Source organism: Castor canadensis, chromosome 4 (genome assembly GCF_047511655.1).
Source record: "Castor canadensis chromosome 4, mCasCan1.hap1v2, whole genome shotgun sequence".
In the NCBI taxonomy this organism is placed as follows: domain Eukaryota; kingdom Metazoa; phylum Chordata; class Mammalia; order Rodentia; family Castoridae; genus Castor; species Castor canadensis.
In genome coordinates this window covers 131732805-131751573 of record NC_133389.1, presented here as the reverse complement: position 1 = coordinate 131751573, position 18769 = coordinate 131732805, and the positions used below count along the sequence as shown (strand labels likewise).

The 18769-nt window shown below is 37.0% G+C and overlaps 1 protein-coding gene across 15 annotated transcripts in view; it reads left to right on the top strand.

The window, feature by feature from the left end:
• Znf385b (zinc finger protein 385B) overlaps nt 1–18241 on the top strand; it is a 383429-nt gene extending 365188 nt beyond the window's left edge. For 14 of the 15 annotated variants that reach the window (XM_074071198.1, XM_074071197.1, XM_074071211.1 and 11 more), the window contains 4 exons: nt 12775–13020; nt 14236–14414; nt 14963–15064; nt 16775–18240. In XM_074071198.1, the coding sequence (XP_073927299.1) occupies nt 12775–13020; nt 14236–14414; nt 14963–15064; nt 16775–16996 (749 nt within the window). In that variant the 3' untranslated portion in view covers nt 16997–18240. Of the gene's footprint in view, nt 1–12774; nt 13021–14235; nt 14415–14962; nt 15065–16774 lie in introns of all 15 variants that reach the window. The other variant, XM_074071212.1, reaches the window with a different exon arrangement.
• The last annotated feature ends 528 nt before the right edge of the window (nt 18242–18769 follow it).

The following is an 18769-nucleotide window of genomic DNA, read 5'->3' as shown; positions in this document are numbered from 1 at the left end:
AATCCTTGCAAAGGCATAAGATGTGGACATAAACTTGCTTAGAAAAACAAAGGAGTGGCCACACGCTAGCAGTCAAAATGATCATAGGAAAATTTGAATCACATCATCTCTCTCCCCTACTCAGGAATCGTACTTAACTTGTATCTGAATTTCTGTCATGTTCTACCAGTCCATATGTAATCTGGTTTATGATCACATAAACCTGAAATTACCTGGAAATACACAGATTAAGAGGAGAAATTTATTTAATGTGGATCAGAGCCATACAAAATATGAAAGTCAAGGAAAGGATCAGATGACAGAAGCTTAAATATCTTCTTCTTAGGGAAGAGGAGAAAGAGTGTAGGCAGTTTTAGAGGGGTATTAAATGATTTTTAGGAGAACTAGATTAACTCAAAGAACACAATATGTCCTGGGAAAAAGTTCCTCAGCTCTGAGGAGGTAACAGACACAGGTTACGGGAAGGTGAAGAGTAGAACTTCACTGCCAACAAAGATAGTCTCCTAGCTGACCTCAGTGAGTAGATGAAAAAGCCTGGATATTGTGTCTATCTGTAATCTCTTCTCTTCTCTGGTAGTTAACCTTTTCTATTATTTGGTGAGATTCCTTGGAGCAGGTTTAAGAAAACCTAGTTTTCCTACCCAAGAATCCAGAAAGTTTTGTTAGTATCCTAAATACTACTACCTCTATTCTTAATAAATGATGCCAGCAATCATTTACCAAGTGCTCATGCCAAAACTATAGTAGTGATCCTTCATTTCACACAGTCTGGAAGTAGACTTCTCCAATAAGGAAACGAGAGAAAGCCCTTCTCTGTGCTTATGGGAAGAGGAGTGTACAGGAGGTTAGAAAATCCATGGTTTTGAGGTAGTTTCTAAGGCCTTCCAATTTTCTTTAATTGAAAAGTACTTACCATACTAAAACATCAACTGTATTGTTTTATGAGCAACAATAATACACACAGAGACAGACACATATACACACACGCTTATTTTCTGTCTCCCTGGCTAAATGATTAGTTCCATTGAGTCAAAGTCTTTATCTTTTTACTTCTAACCTTAACTAGTCTTTAGTGTATATCACATAACAGGTGCTTATTAAATATGGAATGGATGAACAATTATTTCCTCATGATTGTACCTCTTTACACCATACCCCACTTCTCCCCACCCTCTTAACATTGCATCTCACAAACTATGATCCTCCCAATGTCAAGCTGCCAAGTAGCTAGGATTACAGATATGAACTGCTGGTGTCTAGCAGTATTTAATTTTTTGAGGGTGTTATGAATGGAATTGTTTTCCTGATTTCTTTCTCAGCGTGCTCATTATTGGCATATAAAAAAGCTACTGGTTTTCATGCACTGATTTTGTATTAGGCTACTTTGCCAAAAGTGTTTATCAGATCTAAGAGGCTTTGGTGGAGTCTTTAGGGTCTTTTAAGTATAGGATCATATCATCTCCAAACAGGGAGAATTAAATTTCTTCCTTTCCTATTTGTATCCCTTTATTTCTTTCTCTTCTCTTATTGCTCTTGTTAAGAATTCTAGCACTATATTGAATAAGAGTGGAGAGAGTGGATACCTTTGTCTCATTTCTAAAGAATAAGGAGAAATGCTTTAATTTTTTTCCCCATTTAGCACATTGGCTATAGTTTTTATTATGATGAGGCACATTCCCCTTAGTTCTACTTTCTTTGGGACTTCTATCATGTAAGGGATGTTGAATTTTCTCAAAGATTTTTTTTACATCTGCTGAGATAATCCATCCTTGCATCCCGGAATGAAACCAACTGGATTATGTTGTATGATCTTTTTAAAGTGTGCAAGTATTTTATTGAGAATTTTTTCATTTATGTTCATCAAGGTAATTGATTGATCTATAATTTTCTTTGTTGCTGTTGTTGTGTTCTTGTCTGGTTTGACTTCACAGAATGAGTTTGATAGTATTCCTTCTCTTTCTAATTCATGAAGTAGTTTGAGGAGCATTGCTGTTAGTTCTTCTATGAAGGTTTGGTATAATCCAGCAGTGAATCCATCTAATCCTAGGCTTTTATTTATTGGGAGTTTCTTTATTACTTTCAATAGTATTGCTCAATATAGGTGTGCTTAAGTGGTTTACAACCTCCTGGTTCAATTTTGGTAGGTCATATGCATCTAGAAATTTATCCACTTCTAAAGTTTCCAGTTTATAGAATATAAGTTTTTGAAATATTCCTTAATGATCCTCTGAATTTCATTGGTATCTATTGTGATTTCCCCTTTCCATCTCTAATTTTATTAATTTGTGTCTTATTCCTCTTTCTTTTGGTTAGTTTGGCTAAGGCTTTGTCAATCTTGTTCATCTTTTCATGGAATCAGTTCCTTGTTTCATTCTTTTAGTCTTCATTTCATTATTTCTGTCTACTGATCTGGGATTTAGCTTACTGTTTTTATAACATCTTGAGGTGGATCATTTAGGTTATTGAGGTGGATCATTTAGGTTATTTATTAACGATCTCTCAGATTTTTTTAATGTAGATACTCATAACTGTAAACTTTCCTCTTACCAAACACTTTGCTGTGTCCCAAACTTTTTGGTAAGTTGTGTTTTCATTATCATTTGATTCTAGGAATTTTCTGATTTCTTCAGTGAACCACTGATCATTCAAAAGTATATTCGTCATGGTCCATGTGTTTATATATTTGTTGTATTTTCCTTTACTACTGATTTCTAGTTTTATTCCATTGTGATCTGATAAAATAAAAGAAGTTATTTTGGTTTTCTTGTATTTGTTAAGACTTGCTTTATGTCCCAAAATATAATCTATTGTGGAGAAAGTTCCATGGGCTGCTGAGAAGAATGTATATTTCACATCTCTTTGGAATTTTCTATAGGTATTTGTTAGTCTACTTAATCTACAGTATTGTTTAATTCTAAAGTTTTGTTTTGTTTTGTTTTGTTTCTGTATTGATAAGAGTAGGGCATTGAAATCACACACTATTATTGTGTTAGGGGGTTATCTGTACTTTTATGTTCAGTAGTGTTTCTTTTATGAAATTGACTGTGCCAGTATTTGGTACGTATCTATCTACAATTGATATATCCCCTTGATGGGTTGTTCTTTTTATCCATATAAATGACCTTCTTTGTCTCCCAGCTAATTTTGGTTTGATGTTTGCTTTGTCAGATGTGAGTATAGCTACTCCTGCTTGCTTTCTTGTTCCATTTTCTTTGAATATCTTTTTCCATCCTTTCACTTTAAGCCTATCTTTGGTTTTGCCAATGAGGTGCATTTCTTGTAGGTAGACCAGGAAGAAGTGAAGAGGTCTGGTAGAGATGCGGATTGTAATACACATATGCATTGAAGCAATGCTAGGAATCTCTCTGTTTAGCTATCTTTATCTCAACTAGCAAAAATGCTATGTCTTTCTTTTTATCTCTTATGTTTTCTCTTCAACAAAATTGGAGAAGAGGGTGGAACAGGTTCTGCCTTGGAAGCAAGGGGGTAGGGGGAATAGAAAGGGGGAACAAGGGGAAGAGGTGGCCCAAACAATGTATACGCATATGAATAAATGTATAAACAATAACAAAAAGAAATGTTAGGTCTTTTTTTTTTAAACCAATCCACCAGTCTGTGCCTTTTGATTGGAGAATTGAAAGTTATTATTGAAAGTTATATAGTAATTCCTGTGATTTTGTTGTTATTTTTAGTGCTTTACTCTTTCCTAATCCTCATTTGCTCATCTATTTTTCTGGTGAGATTTATGCTTTCCCATATTTCATGTATGTGTTTATCTTCCTCTTTTTTATGTAGGTTTCCTTTAAGTATCTTCTATAGTGCTGGCTTAATGCTCATGAATTCCTTTAGTTTTTACCATGGAAAGTTTTTATTTCTTCTTCTTCAACTATGAAGGATAACTTTGCTGGATACAATAAGATAAGTTGGCTTTTACTTTTTTTTCAGAGCTTGAAATACATTATTCCATGCCCTTACTGCTTTTAGAGATTTTATTGCAAAATCTGCTATTATTCTGATGGGTTTGTATTTTATATGTGACTTGGTGCTTCTCATGTGGCTTTCAGTATTCTTTCTTTATTGTGTATACTTAATTTTTTGACTATAATATGCCTTGGAGAGGTTCTTTTCTGGTCTTGTTTGTTTGGTGTCCTAAAAGCCTCCTGTACCTGGATGACCATCTCTTTCTGAAGACTTGGGAATTCTTCTGCTATTATTTTATCAAATACATTTTCTATGCCTTTAACTTGCACCAGTTCTCCTTCTTCTATGCCCATGATTCATAGGTTTCATCTTTTAATGATGTCCAGAGGTCTTACATACTCCATTTCTATGTTATATTTTTTCCTTGTTTTGAATGTTCTAATTCATCTACCTGATACTGTCTAAAACCTGATTCAATCAATTGGCTAGGCTTTCAACTGACTTTTTTATTTGACTTAATTGAGCTTTTAATCTCTAGAATTTTAATTTAATATTCTGTCTTTAATTCCTCTTTCCTATCCTATATTGTCTTTATTATTTCACTCAGATGTTTATTTGCATTTTCTTTGAATTCATCTGACTGTTTAATTGTATCCTCTTAAATTCATTTTTCATTCTTATAATCATTTTTTAATTCTTTGTCTGAGATTTCATCTACTTCCTCATCAGTGGAGTTTATTATTGTGGAATTGTTGACCTTTGGAGGAGTGACATCGCCATGTTTTTCATATTTTTTCTGCTTCTGCATCTGTTACCAAGTCATTGGCTATAGGTTTTAAATACCTGTAGTCTTTCAGTTAAAGTGTTCTCAAGGTTCAGGCAGCACTAGTAGTGTCAGGGCTGATGTGCAGTGTCTTATCACTGGACTGGTGGTATAGTTCAATAGTCAAACATTCACCTATGTGCTCAGGGCACCTGGCCTGATCCCTAGCACTTCAGAAAGAAGAAAACTAGCTGGAGTCTCTTGTAACTCATAGTGTACAGGCTGGAGCTATGTGTGGATTGAGGGCAGAGCTGGTTCAGGGTCAATTGTCCACTTTAGGGATGCTTTCACTTTATTTTTTTTCTTTAGCATTGCTTTCACTTTAGAAGCTTCCCTTCTTCATGTGTCTGGAGCCTCTGCTGACCACAAGGAGATGTGGGCTGGGAAGGTTCCCATTTGTTCCACAACTTCCCTGCCCCAATTTGTGCTCCCAGGTGTAGCAAGCATCCAAGCCTATAGTTGCATCCTCAAATGCATCAGAGTGTGGAAGAGCAAACAGAGCACCAAATTCTGGACTGGAGTGGGAGGACTAAAGAATCAGACACTGTAACTGGTGGTCTCATCAGTTTCAATACTACCCAGAAGTTAACCACCCTGTTGAAGAGAGGAAGCTGAGGCAATCATGTGATACATGGGACTTGGATTTAGAGCTGTCAGTCCTCCTACCCAGTAACACCCTCATGAGGCTAGGAGGCAGAGGCCAAGCACTCTTGCAGCCATGGGCTTTGAGCTGTTTCCACAATGTTCCTTAGGCCATGAAGTTCCCTCCTCACTACAGAGGGCAGGGCTACTGACTGCCATGCCTGTCATCTTCCTGTTGCTTAAAGTTCTCAGCAGGTCTGCACCCCCTGTTCATAACCATCTTACACCCCGACACAGTAGCACATTGTCCCTAGGCTTCCTGAGCTACAATTACTACTTTTTTTCAGGTCCCCAGAGTAGCTCAGTCTCAAACAATAAATCCCCTCCAAGATGGTGCCCGGGCTATAGCACTACAAGATATGGGAACGACAAAATGTTTTTATTCTGTAATACTAGCCTGCCATGCAGGGGCAGTCACTGTCACACCAAATTCCTGCACTGTGTTTGAGGTTAGTGGGAAGTTTAAACTTATACTGCAGCTACCACTATGTCAATACAGCCACCTGGCTTACCTTGTGGTTGTGGCTTCCTCTCTCCCTTGGAGAGGTGGGATTTGGAGCTGCAGAATGGTTTCTGCTTTTTCTTTGTCAACTTTCTGTTTCTCTGTGTTTTTCAACAAGCTGTCCTGCTACCCCTTTTGTGATTCCCAGTGTTCTTCTCTTTCTCTGTTCAGTATGTGATCTGTCCTTTGTAACCCTGACTTCATGGAATGAAATGGAGAAATCCTCTAATCTGCCACATTGCCTTGTCTCCTATTTTTTTCTTTTTAAATAATTGAAATTCTCATAAGACAACATTTATAGAATGAAAAGCATACCCCAACCTGGGTGATGACTTGTATCACATATGTCAAAGGATGCCTCTTCCTACTATACAAATATATAAAGAATTTCTTTAAGTCAATAATAATAATAATAAAAGCTGACAACCAAGTTTAAAACATAAGCAGAAAATTCAAACAAACACTTCATAAAAGAAAACATATAACTGGCTAATAAAAATATGCAACAGTGTTCAACATCATCAGTCATTAGGAAAATACAAATTAAAACACAGTAAAATACTGCTACAAATTAAAGCACAGTAAACTACTGCCACATCTCCTCCAGCTACTAAAATTAAAAGGACTGATGACACGACACTGTTGTTAGTGTGAGGACTAAGGAAGTGTCAGAAAGAGAGAGAGACCTCTACCCAGTATTTCCAGGTTCTTGTCACCATCAGCAAAAGAATTCAGAGAAAGTTGAAGTAAGGAATTAGGAGAGAGCTTTTATGACAAGCAAAAGTACACACTTAATGGATGAGTGTGGGCATTTTCAGAGTGAGTAGTGTCTTCTTGGGTTTTGAACAGCACATTTTATGATCAAGCTTAATGGAAGGGAGGATTATTCTTGAAGTAAGGTAGGGGAAAGGCAGGGAATTCCCAGAATGGGGAGGGGGCTCCTGGAATAGGGTCTACTACCATGTTATGTCTTAATTGGGATTTTCAGTTGGGTCATGGTTTCAGATGCATGACAGGAGCAGTTAAAACTGCGATACTAATAACATGAAAATGCCATTATTATGAAGCAAAAAAACAGCAGTTTTCTCAGTCAGCCATATTGGTCCCACCTGATTTTGGCAGTCTTACTTTTACTGTTTTCTGATGTCCTACTGTAATTCAGCTCTGATTTTGCATTAACCTTTTCCCACCATTCAGCTGCTTCTGTCTCTGTGTTATCTAGTCTGCCTCATTACCATGTGCTAGCAAGCATATGGAAAAATTGGAATCCTCATATGTTGCTTATAGGAATATAAATTAGTATAACCATTTTGGGATATTATTTTCTGAATCTACTAAAGGTAGATCTATGAATATCTTTTTTTTTTTTTTTTTGGCAGTACTGGGTTTGAACTCAGGCCTACACTTTGAGTCACTCTACCAGCCCTTTTTTGTGATAAGTTTTTCCAGATAGAGTCTCACAAACTATTTGCCTGGGCTGGCTTTGAACCATGATCCTCCTGCCCTCTGCCTCCTGATAGCTAAGATTACAGGCGTGAGCCACTGGTGCCCAGCTAGATCTATGAATATCTTGTGACCCAGTGACTATACTATGTATATATATTCAACATAAATGAGTACTTATATCTACTAAAGAACATATGTAAGAATGTTTATAGTAGCTTTATTCGATATAAGCAAAAGCTGAAAACATTTCAAATATTCATTAATAGCAAAAAGATTAATTATGACATGGTCATGCAATGGGATATTGCCTAGCAGTGAAAAAAATAAACCTCCTGTATGCAGTGTCCTGATGAATCTCACAGACATAGTGTTGCCTAGGAGGAAAACAGACGAATGCATGTGGTGTGATTCCACTTGAGTACTTAAAAAAATACTCAAAACTGACATGAGCTGATAAATGTGAGACGTGGTGGTTACCTTTAGGGTTATCAACTGTTGGGGTTCAAATGAGTCTTCTGGGGTAGCAGAAACATTCTATAGTTTGGCATGTGTTATGTTTATACAAATGCACACATACGCAATAATGTGTTAAGATGTATGTACTTCACGGTATACAGATTATGCCTCAAATTAAAAAGAAATTAAGAAAAAATTATGAGCAGTAACAACTTCTGCCTTATTAAAGTATGTGAAAAATATGTAAGATAATGACAAATTTTGATGGAATCATGGGTAATTTTAATTTTTTTAATTTTTCCAAATTTTCTATAGTGACATAATTTTACTACATAAAAATATATCTGTAATTAAACCAGTGAAACTATTGGCAGTGGCAGTGGAGTCTGTTATCAGAAGACTTCCAAGTTCTTTGTGTCCCCCCAGAAAGAATCTATGGCAGGACACGTGAGTGTAAATGGAGTTTATTAAAAGTTAAGGAAGGGAAATACAAAAGGGAGCCTGGTAGGGACCAGGTGGAATCTGGAGGCAGAGAGATTATGCTTCTGGGTGCTTTTAAAACTTATGCTAACCTGTGCGAAGGGAGGAACCAGGGTGGTTCATTACCTGGCTCCATTGACCTTCGAGCCAGGGGGAGGAGCTGGGCAGATTCCAGTATACACCTATGTTAACTCTCAGGTGTCTCACTCTTGTGGGAGGAAGTTCCTATTCTTTCTAACTTATTGTAATTAAAATGGAGCTCTTAAGGTAAATCAGGAAGGGGTCTCAGTCCCAAACTTTCCCTAATCCTAACCTGCCTCAAAACTAGGTTAGAAAAAGCTTATTATATTAATAAAATCAAATTCAAGAGTAACACTTGTCAGTGAATAATAAAAATTTGATATGTCTTCCAAAGTTCTAATTCAAAGTGTAAGATCTACATTGTAGGTAGAATATTATTGTGATTGTTTTTACAATTAAGAACTATAGATGACTTCCAGCTGCCAACAGGACTAGTTTCTTAAAAGTACTTCTAGCCTAGCACTTCTGACACATTCCTTTTATCTTTTGAGTTAGTGTGCTGGCCCTCAGGGTACTGTGTAAGTAATTTTGATGAAAAAGATGGCCTAATTTGAGTATAGTTTTTGAAGTGAAAAAGAGGGATGACAAATACTGACAACTGATTTTCTGAACATGGTTTACAAACTGAATATGAAAAATTCCCAAAAGAAGGGTCTTCACATGTTTTGAGTTTTGGAAAGTTAAGTGAGTGAGTATGTAATCCATGGAGGCTACTTTGAAGAAATGTGTTCACTTGGACCCATAAATTATGGATTTCTGTTACAAAGGGCAATTCTGATGTAGCTAAGCAAATTCTGCTTCGAAGTCCTGTAGGATAAAACCTTAAAAAAGGTGTTTGAGTAACCAGGAAGTAATTAAGACAGTCAGAAGTCCTGCTAATTAACATTCGGTGAGGGAATACTTGAAAATGGAATTCACATTAACTAACAGTTCCAGGTGACATGCATCTTTATTAAAGGAAACAGAAGTAAACACAACATTAATTAAACCTTCAAATACATTTTTTTTAAAAATGCCAGTAAGAAAAGAGAAATAATTGAGTAGATTTTGATCAAAATATCAAGCCATTGAGATAAGAAATGATAAAATCAGGGTTTGAAGTTTAAAAGTTTATATATACAGAACCAATGGCACGATTTAAATGTATATAAATGCATCAGTGACTTCTGATTTTAGGAACTGTTTTATTGGCTAATATCAACCCAATAACAGAATTCCCTGAATATGTTAAATCCATTTGTACATTTCCAAAGTCAAAAATTTTCCCTAATACTCTAAAACGTTAAGAGTCTAATCTATGTGGTAGAAAACACTTAAAGCATAATCTATCCAAATATTAGATAATGTAAATACAAAACGCACTGTACCTCTCAATATATTTTTAAAAGGAAACTGTCTTTAGTATATATGTTAATATGTCTGAGAGATTCACTGTCTTTTGGTTCAATTGACCTTTGTAATATTTCCCACTACATTTGTTACCAGCTCTGTGCTCAACAGCTAGATTGAAAACCCTGAAGAAAATCCTGAAATTTCTTAACCCTTGATCATGTCTTTATGTTTCTTCTTCTAACCATTCACTTCCCACTCCTTTCAACCCTATTCTATGCATATCTAAATTTGACCTTCAAAACCTTCAAAATGCCACTTCCTTAATGAAAAATGCCCCCTTTCTCCCAGGCAGAGGTAATCATTTTCTGCTCCATGCTCTTGTGCCTCTCCTAGTTTCTATCATAAATTAGAGGTGTCTGAGTGACTAGCTCATCTCTGCTAAGCTGCAACTTTCTTGAAGTCTACACCTGCTTTACTTGCTATTCTTTTCAGTGTCTGGCACATTGTTGGCAATTAACATAATGTTAGCATGCATTTTTCATGAATAAATTGACTGTTTTTAAAAGGAGACATAAAATGGAGATATGTTTAATTTTTCTTAATGAAATAGGGATATGGACAAAAATACACAACTTTATACATCTTCTCAGATCAAATGAAGGTTGCACAGAATAGATATATTCATTTAAGGCAAATAAGCTTTAAAACTAAACTGCAATTATAAAACAAAGCAATAGCTGCTAGGGTAACTGTTTGATGTTTTTATAATATTAATGATATCTTAAGTATATCCTGCCCCCTTTGTGCAGATAATGTAAGATTAGTGCACCTTATGGTGACCAATTAGAGAAATATCATGCTCATTTATGCCACCTACTAATCTGTGTGACATTTTTTAATTTTGATGAACTTTAGTTTCCTTATCTTAAACATAAAAACAAGCATTTCAGCCCTACATATTCCCCAGATTTGTTTTGAGAGGTAGTCAGATAATGCAAGAAATAAGATTCTTGCAAGCTGTAAAGTTCTACATAAATGTAAGTGTATATGAGGGACCTTAAAACAAGGAATGCTAACATAGTAGTATGAGAGAGAATGAGTAAGTAGATGACCAAAATAGGTCAGATTCTTTCAGGTCAAATTTATATGAAATTTCAAATGAAATGCTTGAAGCAAAAAAAGATTTTGATGTGCAATAACTTATGTTTTCATCACAAGAAACTGAGAAAATCCAAAGGGGCAAATATGAAGATTACTGCATTATTTTGCTGCTGTAGGAATTTTGTAAGATTGCAAATTCAATCTGAGATATCCTTAAAATAAAAGAGTTCCAGGCCTAATAACCTCCAATCTAATTTACTGACTATTACCAATTAAGGAGAATGATTTTCTTTCTTTCTCTCACACTATTGAGGTCAGTTTAATAAAAGTCTAAGACCTTTTCCATCATTGTGGTATCATCCTCAAGTTTTAATATATTTGCTGAAAGAAAATATAGAACATGGAACCCAAGAATAAGAAAAGATCTCAGTATCCATTTATTCTGAACAACAATCAGATCTGGAATCTCTCTATAGTGCCCTTATTATGTCTAGTCTTGACATGGCTGTATGAATCCAATTCAGGGAACAGGATAGAAATGGGAACTGAGACCCAAGTCAATGAGGCTTTTAAAAAATATATACTAGTTGACTAGACATTGTAACTCATGCCTGTAATCCCAGCTATTTAGGAGGTTGAGATCAGTAAAATAGTGGTTTGAGGTCAGCCTGAGCAAAAAGTTAGCAAGACTCCCCCTCCTCAACAAATAACCTAGGCATAGTGGCTCATGTCTGTGAAGAATCACACGGGAGGCTTAGGTAGAAGAATCACACTCTGAGGCTGGCCCTGGGCAAAAATGTGATACCCTATCTCCCATAAATAACTAAAATAAAATAACTAAAGCAAATAAGACCTGGGAGTGTGGCTCAAGTGATAGAGCATCTAGCAAACATGAGGCCCTGAGTTCAAACCTAGTAGTGCCAAAAAAAAAAAAAAAACATATTTTGAGTGCTTTGGTTTGTCCATATGCAAAACATTGTAACATAAACATAGAAACACATGGAACATGGCCATTCCCTACTCATTCCTTCCTTCTTGGTCATCCAGGCCAAAGATAATATAGTTTAGAATTAACTAGAGATATTAACACTTTTTCACTTTTAATTCTGTCTTCTATTAATGAGAGTCAATCAGCATATCTACATACATTTTCTAAGAGAACCAGCTCCACTGTTTTTGATTTTGCTGTTGCCGACAATGCTCCAGTTTCTTTCCCAAAGGAGTCACTGAACAGAGCCTGTCTTGAATAGCAAATGAAATCCTATGAGTTAGATTCTGTGTGAGTCACTCTGACCCCTCATAACCGCACATGGGCCTTGAGGATTATAAGCATTTGTTAGCTACGTGATCAAAATGCCAAGATGTCTTTAAATGATTTGGCTAACCCTCATGTGGTGCTTATGGTTGATGTTATTATTTAAAACTTCTGATTTAGACTGGCAGTCACCAATAAGCATAATGAATAGAGCCCTGGTTTCCTGTATTTTGGAATAACTGCATTGCCATTCAAAGGGCCACAAAAACTTAACTAGCCAGAACCACAATTAACCAAATTTCTTCCCTCTTCTCTGCCCCGCAAACCACTTACAATTTTAACTTGGTGTAAAAGTTAAATTTTAACTTTATATCCTGTCAGAACTAAAGCATAAGTAGCCAAATGAAACTAACATTGCCTAATGACTTCTTTCATGTCACCACACTGCAGAGCAGCAGGTTTTGCTGTATGTTAAAGACTTCCCTCAAGGATATCAGACAGAAAATTACCTGCTTTAAGTGAGAGAACAAAGTCTTGTTTTTCAAAGTCATCATGATATTAAGAATTGACAGCATGAAATTCTGTTTAAATCAAGCCTAATGCACTAAAATCTATACTGGAGTAAGAACTCTATATTGAATTTTTTGTTTGATATAGAAGTCAAATCTCTGTTTTTCATTTATCTGTTTGTATGACATAGGAGGTTTTAATGACGTATTTCTATGTCTCTCTTAGAGGATAAAGGGAAGTTAAAAGCCAACGATTCCAGTCAGCCATCAGGCTCTGAAGGTGTCTCATTCCTCCTCAAGTCTGGCTCAACACCCTTGCCACCTGGGGCAGCCGCTTCTCCCTCCAAAAGCACAAATGGAGCTCCTGGCTCTGCTGTTGAATCAGAAGAAGAAAAAGCCAAAAAATTACTTTATTGTTCACTATGCAAAGTGGCTGTGAATTCCCTATCACAGCTAGAGGCACACAACACAGGTTAGCCACTATCTTTCGAATTTAAATAATGTTTATGACAAAGCCAACTGTCCATCAGAATATCACAGACATCATTTGTTCAGACATCATTTGTCCAGTGTCTTCTCTAATTTTTGATTCAAAGTGTTAACAGCGCTGGTGCAATGTATGATCAGAAGACTTCCAAGTTCTTTGTTCCATGTGGAAGATTCATGGCAGGTCACATAGGTATAAATGGAGTTTATTAAAAGTTAGGGACGGGAAATACAAAAGGGAGCATGCGGTGGGGGGGGGGTGGAAGGTAGAGTGGGGAGGCGCATGGGCGGTTCTGAGCCAGGTGAGGGTGGTCACTGAGCCAGAGCATTCTCAATCTGAGATGCAATATTTTTCTATGAGCATCCCAAACTTTCCCTAATTTTAATCTGCCTCAAATGGAGTAATTTTTAGAAAAGTATGATCATAATAATTTTGGAGACAGTAAGGCAAAAGCAGTTTGGAGATAAAACTGGTTCTGTTCTTCATTTCCTCAAAAGCAGCTAACACTTTCCAAAACTCATTTTGAAGAAGTGACAGAGATGAAGACAAGTATTTATGCAGAATATTCACTACCATACACTCATAGGAGAAAAAAGGAGAAACAGATTAAAAGTCTATTAGTAGAGACAGACTGGATAAATTATAGTAGCCCAATATGATATAATATATTGGCCTGCCATTAAAATATAATAAGAAAATATCTACATGTCCAGGTGTGGTGGTACATGCCTGTATTCCCAGCACTTGGAAAGTAGAGATAGGAGGATTGCAAGTTCAAGGTCTATCTGGGCTACATAGTGAGACCATATCTCAAAAACCAAAGGAACAAAAAAGAGAAAGAAGTAGTTTATGATTTGGTATATGAAAATTTCAGGATATTTAATTAGTAAAATCTGAATTTTGAAAATATACTTTTTTTTAGTATACCAAAAAAAGAGCCTGAGCACAATGGGTACTTTTAGGCTATAAATGTCTAGGTTATCTTAACTTTCTTATGCTTCTACATATTTTCCATATACTATTCTATAATTTTATGTTTTCTAATTTTTTACAATGCAATGATTTAATTTATAATCAACATTAAAATGATCATTAAAAAAAATTGAGACCTTCAGCCTGAAAAACTTCTCAAGAAAAAGAAAACAAAGATCTTCCGATAGTTCTCAAGTAGCTATTTAATATACATCTGTTCCATTTTAGGATCTAAACACAAGACTATGGTTGAGGCTCGTAATGGAGCTGGTCCAATTAAGTCCTATCCTAGACCTGGATCAAGATTAAAGATGCAGAATGGCAGTAAGGGATCAGGACTACAGAACAAGACATTTCATTGTGAAATCTGTGATGTTCATGTTAACTCAGAAATTCAACTCAAACAGGTAATGTACTCTGAGTTAGTATACACTGGCATTTGGGGTCATCCCTTGACTGTCTTTGTCTCTTCATGTATAGATCGTTTCTCACAGTACTCATTCAAATTGCCATCCTTTATAGAATGCAAAAAATTTGCAACATGCAAGTGCAAAGTAGAAGAGAAAGCCAGTGTCCAATATTTGGGTGTCCACTACTACTGTCTCTCAGGCTCTATGCGAGGTGTTAGAGGGATGGCACAACAATCTTATGGAACTTGTCCAGCCAGAGCCTCTGAGGGAGGTGTGAAGCCTCTCTTGCAAGAACCCAAAATCTGGTCAGGAAGATGGACTCTATAACCATGGTTACACCAGGCAAAGTCTGCTAAGGCTTCAGAGAACAGGAGAGAGCCAGAGGCAAGCCAATCAAGGGAGGGAACCAGTCTTAACTGAGAGATCGCAAACATTTTACCCAAGCCATCTTGGAAGGTGGACCTGGAGCTGGGAGTGGAGAAATCACATCTATCTAGGAAATCATAGCTTTCATAGATTCAGCTAATGTGTCACATTTTTTTCAGCACATTTCTAGCCGAAGGCATAAAGACCGAGTTGCAGGGAAACCACTGAAGCCGAAATACAGCCCTTACAACAAACTCCAGCGGAGCCCAAGCATTCTAGCAGTAAGTTTCTGTCACTTGCTCACTTTTGTGGAGTAGCCTGGCTGGGTTGGCAAGTGCCATCAAGAGGGCCAATGGACTAATTGTCATGAAAGGTTGTGAATCTGTTTGTTTACTTATCTATTTTTGTGATGCTAGGGACCAAACCCAGGGCTACGCGCATGCTAGGCTAGTGCTCCACCACTAAGCCACATTCTCTTTAAACACCCCTCATAGACATTTTAGAATGAACTGCTTAGTTCCTGCTACAAGGTACCTTAATGAAAGTTTCCTTAGAAAACAGATGGTGAACCCCCTTTTTTGTTTTTGTTTTTGTTACTGGGGACTGAACCCAGTACCATGCTAGGTAAGTGCTCCACCACTGAGACACATCTTCAGCCTTTTTAAAAATTCTGATCTGAGTTTAAGCCTAACTAAACTGCCCAGGCTGACCTTGAACTTGATCTTCCTGCCTCAGCTGTCTAAGTAGCTGAGATTATAGGTATGTACCTCCATGCCCAGAAAAGGTGAACCTCTTTAATTAAAAATGAATACCTCCTCTTTACCAAGACTTTGTCAAAGACTACCTTCTTTAGCCTATAAAGAAAAGTAAAGGCTCAGGTAAAAGAAGGCTTGAGGAATCCTGGAATGTGTAGAACCTAGGAAGATGGGTTACTTTCATGAAGCAAAAACCCATCCATTTAATTTAATGTCCTCTTGCTTTCTGGCTTGTGTGTGTGTATGTGTGCATGTGTGTACAAAAAAGTGGAATTTGTATTGCTCTCTTTCCATTCTAGCAGGAATGTCTTACCTACTTACCTGTCTTACCTGCTCTCAGTATATACTAGTTTTAGTTTCCTTGTAAAAATACATCAGGGTATTTATTCAGGTCAGCAATAGTTGTCATATAAATACCCGAATTTCATGATCTCCTTGGGGCTGAGCACAGCGAGGCTTTCAGGCTGAGATGAAGTTGGGACTGGCCAGCTGGAGGCGATGCTGAGATCACCACGCAGCTTCTCCAAAGCCTCCTGTAAGCAGGTGGTACCTGCATTAAACAAAGCCAGCTTGCAAAGCTCCTGCTGATTGCAAAGGAGAGAAATTGAGGACTGATTTCGTCCTTCACAGGAAGATTCCACGCTGGGATTCCTTTTAAAGAGAAAATGTTTCTAACCAATTTACAGTCATTCCCAGGAACCGAATTTTACTTAGCTGTGATTTTTCAGGGAATACTCATTATGTGGCCTGTTAAGAGACGTGTAAATTGACTTTGTTTTCTTAACTCTTCCTGGGTCCCTAATGTCCTCCCTGCGGTTTACGTAAGAGAAGTGGAGTGAAGGTCATGCTTCCCTGCACCTTCCAGTAAAAAGGACAAAAACATAAAACCTTTCCCTAGACCACATGATGGCTTTAGACAAGTCTGAATTTTGAATTGATCTCATTGCCTGAAAAAAGCCTCAATTTTTTTTTCCTGCTGTGCACCTTAGTGTGTGTTCAGAAAGACTTCCTTTGCCCTTGAACCCAGGATCAAAGACTGAAATGGAAACAAATCAAAGTAAAACTATGCCAAGAGCTACTGAAACCAGTTTTGTGAAAACAAGCATTTCTTCAGTTCTGAAAGTAAAGGTTTTTAAAATTTAGGACTCCTTAACTTTGGTGTTTTACTGATACCTGTGGCACAGTTATTCAAAAACAATATCCACACTCATTCCCGGTTTGTTTCCCCCACAATAGGCAAAACTTGCATTCCAGAAAGATATGATGAAGCCTTTGGCCCCAGCCTTCCTGTCCTCGCCCCTGGCAGCTGCTGCAGCTGTGTCCTCTGCGCTGTCACTGCCGCCTCGGCCTTCTGCCTCGCTCTTCCAGGCTCCTGCCATCCCACCAGCGCTCCTGAGGCCAGCAGGGCATGGACCCATTCGTGCCACTCCAGCCTCCATCCTCTTCGCCCCATACTAACATCTGCAAGCCCCAAGACAATGAAGGCCAGTAAGAAAGTTGAGTAGAGCCAAAAGGATTCAGTGAAGTAAGCATTTTGTGTTTCAGTAAGTAATCCCACCAACCTACCCGCAAAATGCAGCCTGCCACCGAACCCACCTCCAAAGAAAAACGCATCACTAGATTCAAGAGTAATGTGATGGCCCGCTCCTGTCATTTAGGATTTTGAGCACATAGGCTTTATCCTCCCTGCCCGGTCCCACTCCCATTTAGTCCATTCAATTGGTGTACCTGAGATATTTGGTTTCTTAAACAAGTATCGATCAAAAAAAGACAAGAAAAGAAAGAAAATCAGTCTCTATTTTTCCATGGGTGTAATATGGCTTAGTAACAATATGGGATATTTTCCTGACAGACTTGAAAACTAGGATCTTCCTCACATGTCTGTAAATAACTCTGGAATCCAACCAGGCGTATGCTAGTGTGGAACAAAAAACCAAATACAAGTGCTTACTTGTGGATACCACCTTACCAACGGATCACAACGTTTTCTTTTTTGGTGTACTGTTGTCAACAGGGATTGTGTACTGTTTTAGATCCAAGTACTTTGTATCCTGTGTAGTACTAGGTTGTATCTCTTGTCTGAATTCAACATTTTTAATTGCTGTGTAATTGTTAGGAAGCAAAGTAGCTTTGAATTTTCTCTTTAAGAGAACAAACGATAATGTATTTTCTTTATTTCACATCTTATTTGGAGATATTTAAACAAAATAGAAAGCCATATAACATAGGTATATTTACTACCTGTTTGCTATTTTTATTTAACTTATTTTGTAGCTTCCTTACCAGTTTGAGTTGCTAAGCGAACATATACAACTACAAAAAGAGCTTCCTAAATTGCATATTTTTGCACCTCCTGTGCATTCTGCAAGAAGACAATGACTCCATGTACTTCTACGTAATTATCTTCATTTTTAACTTGTTTTCATTTGTAATGATGCTACATAATTTTGTGGCTCCCTAATGCAATAATGTACAGAAGATATAAAGTTTATAATTGAACAGTTTGTCTTTCTGTTCACTGAATATGTTGCAGGTCACCCACCCATGTCCCCCTTTCTAAGCTGATGTCAACAAGACTGGAGTGTTTGTGATATCTGGGGCAACAAAATAAAGTGAACTCTCTTAGAGTATCTATATCGGCAATCTGTAAATGGTAAAATGTCTGTGTATTTTTTTAAATGTACCTTTTCAATAAAAGTACAAAAAATAAAAATCTGTTGGTATTTCCAGTGTTGTTTTCGTCTGTGATTCCTCCAGTTTAAAATCACCTGATGAAAGCTTTTTAGTAGGTACAAAAATTGCTTCTTACATATTTAGCACTTTAAGCTGGTATTTGCTGCATATTTATTTGTCATGTTTATTCATTATTGCTCACAGAAGCTACATGAGGTAAAACTTTACTCCTGCTCTTTCTCTGAATCTCTATCTAAGAAGTTGGGCCAAAGTTGTGAGTTGGCCCAAAATTATGGTAGCAGCCTGATAAAACTTTGTGGTTCTTGATTTCTTAAAACTGACTGCAGGTCCTCTAAATCTCCACATCATCTTTTATTGGTATCCAGAGTGTTTACGGTCTTTTTCTTTCTATAGAATTTTATTCCACCCTCCCCTTCTCTAATCAGCACACGCTTCTTTTCTTTTACCTCATTCTACTATTTTTTAAGTATAAATATTAATGCATCACTGTTTATTCTGGTGAGTTATTGCTGCTTAACAAACTACTCTCAAATGTAG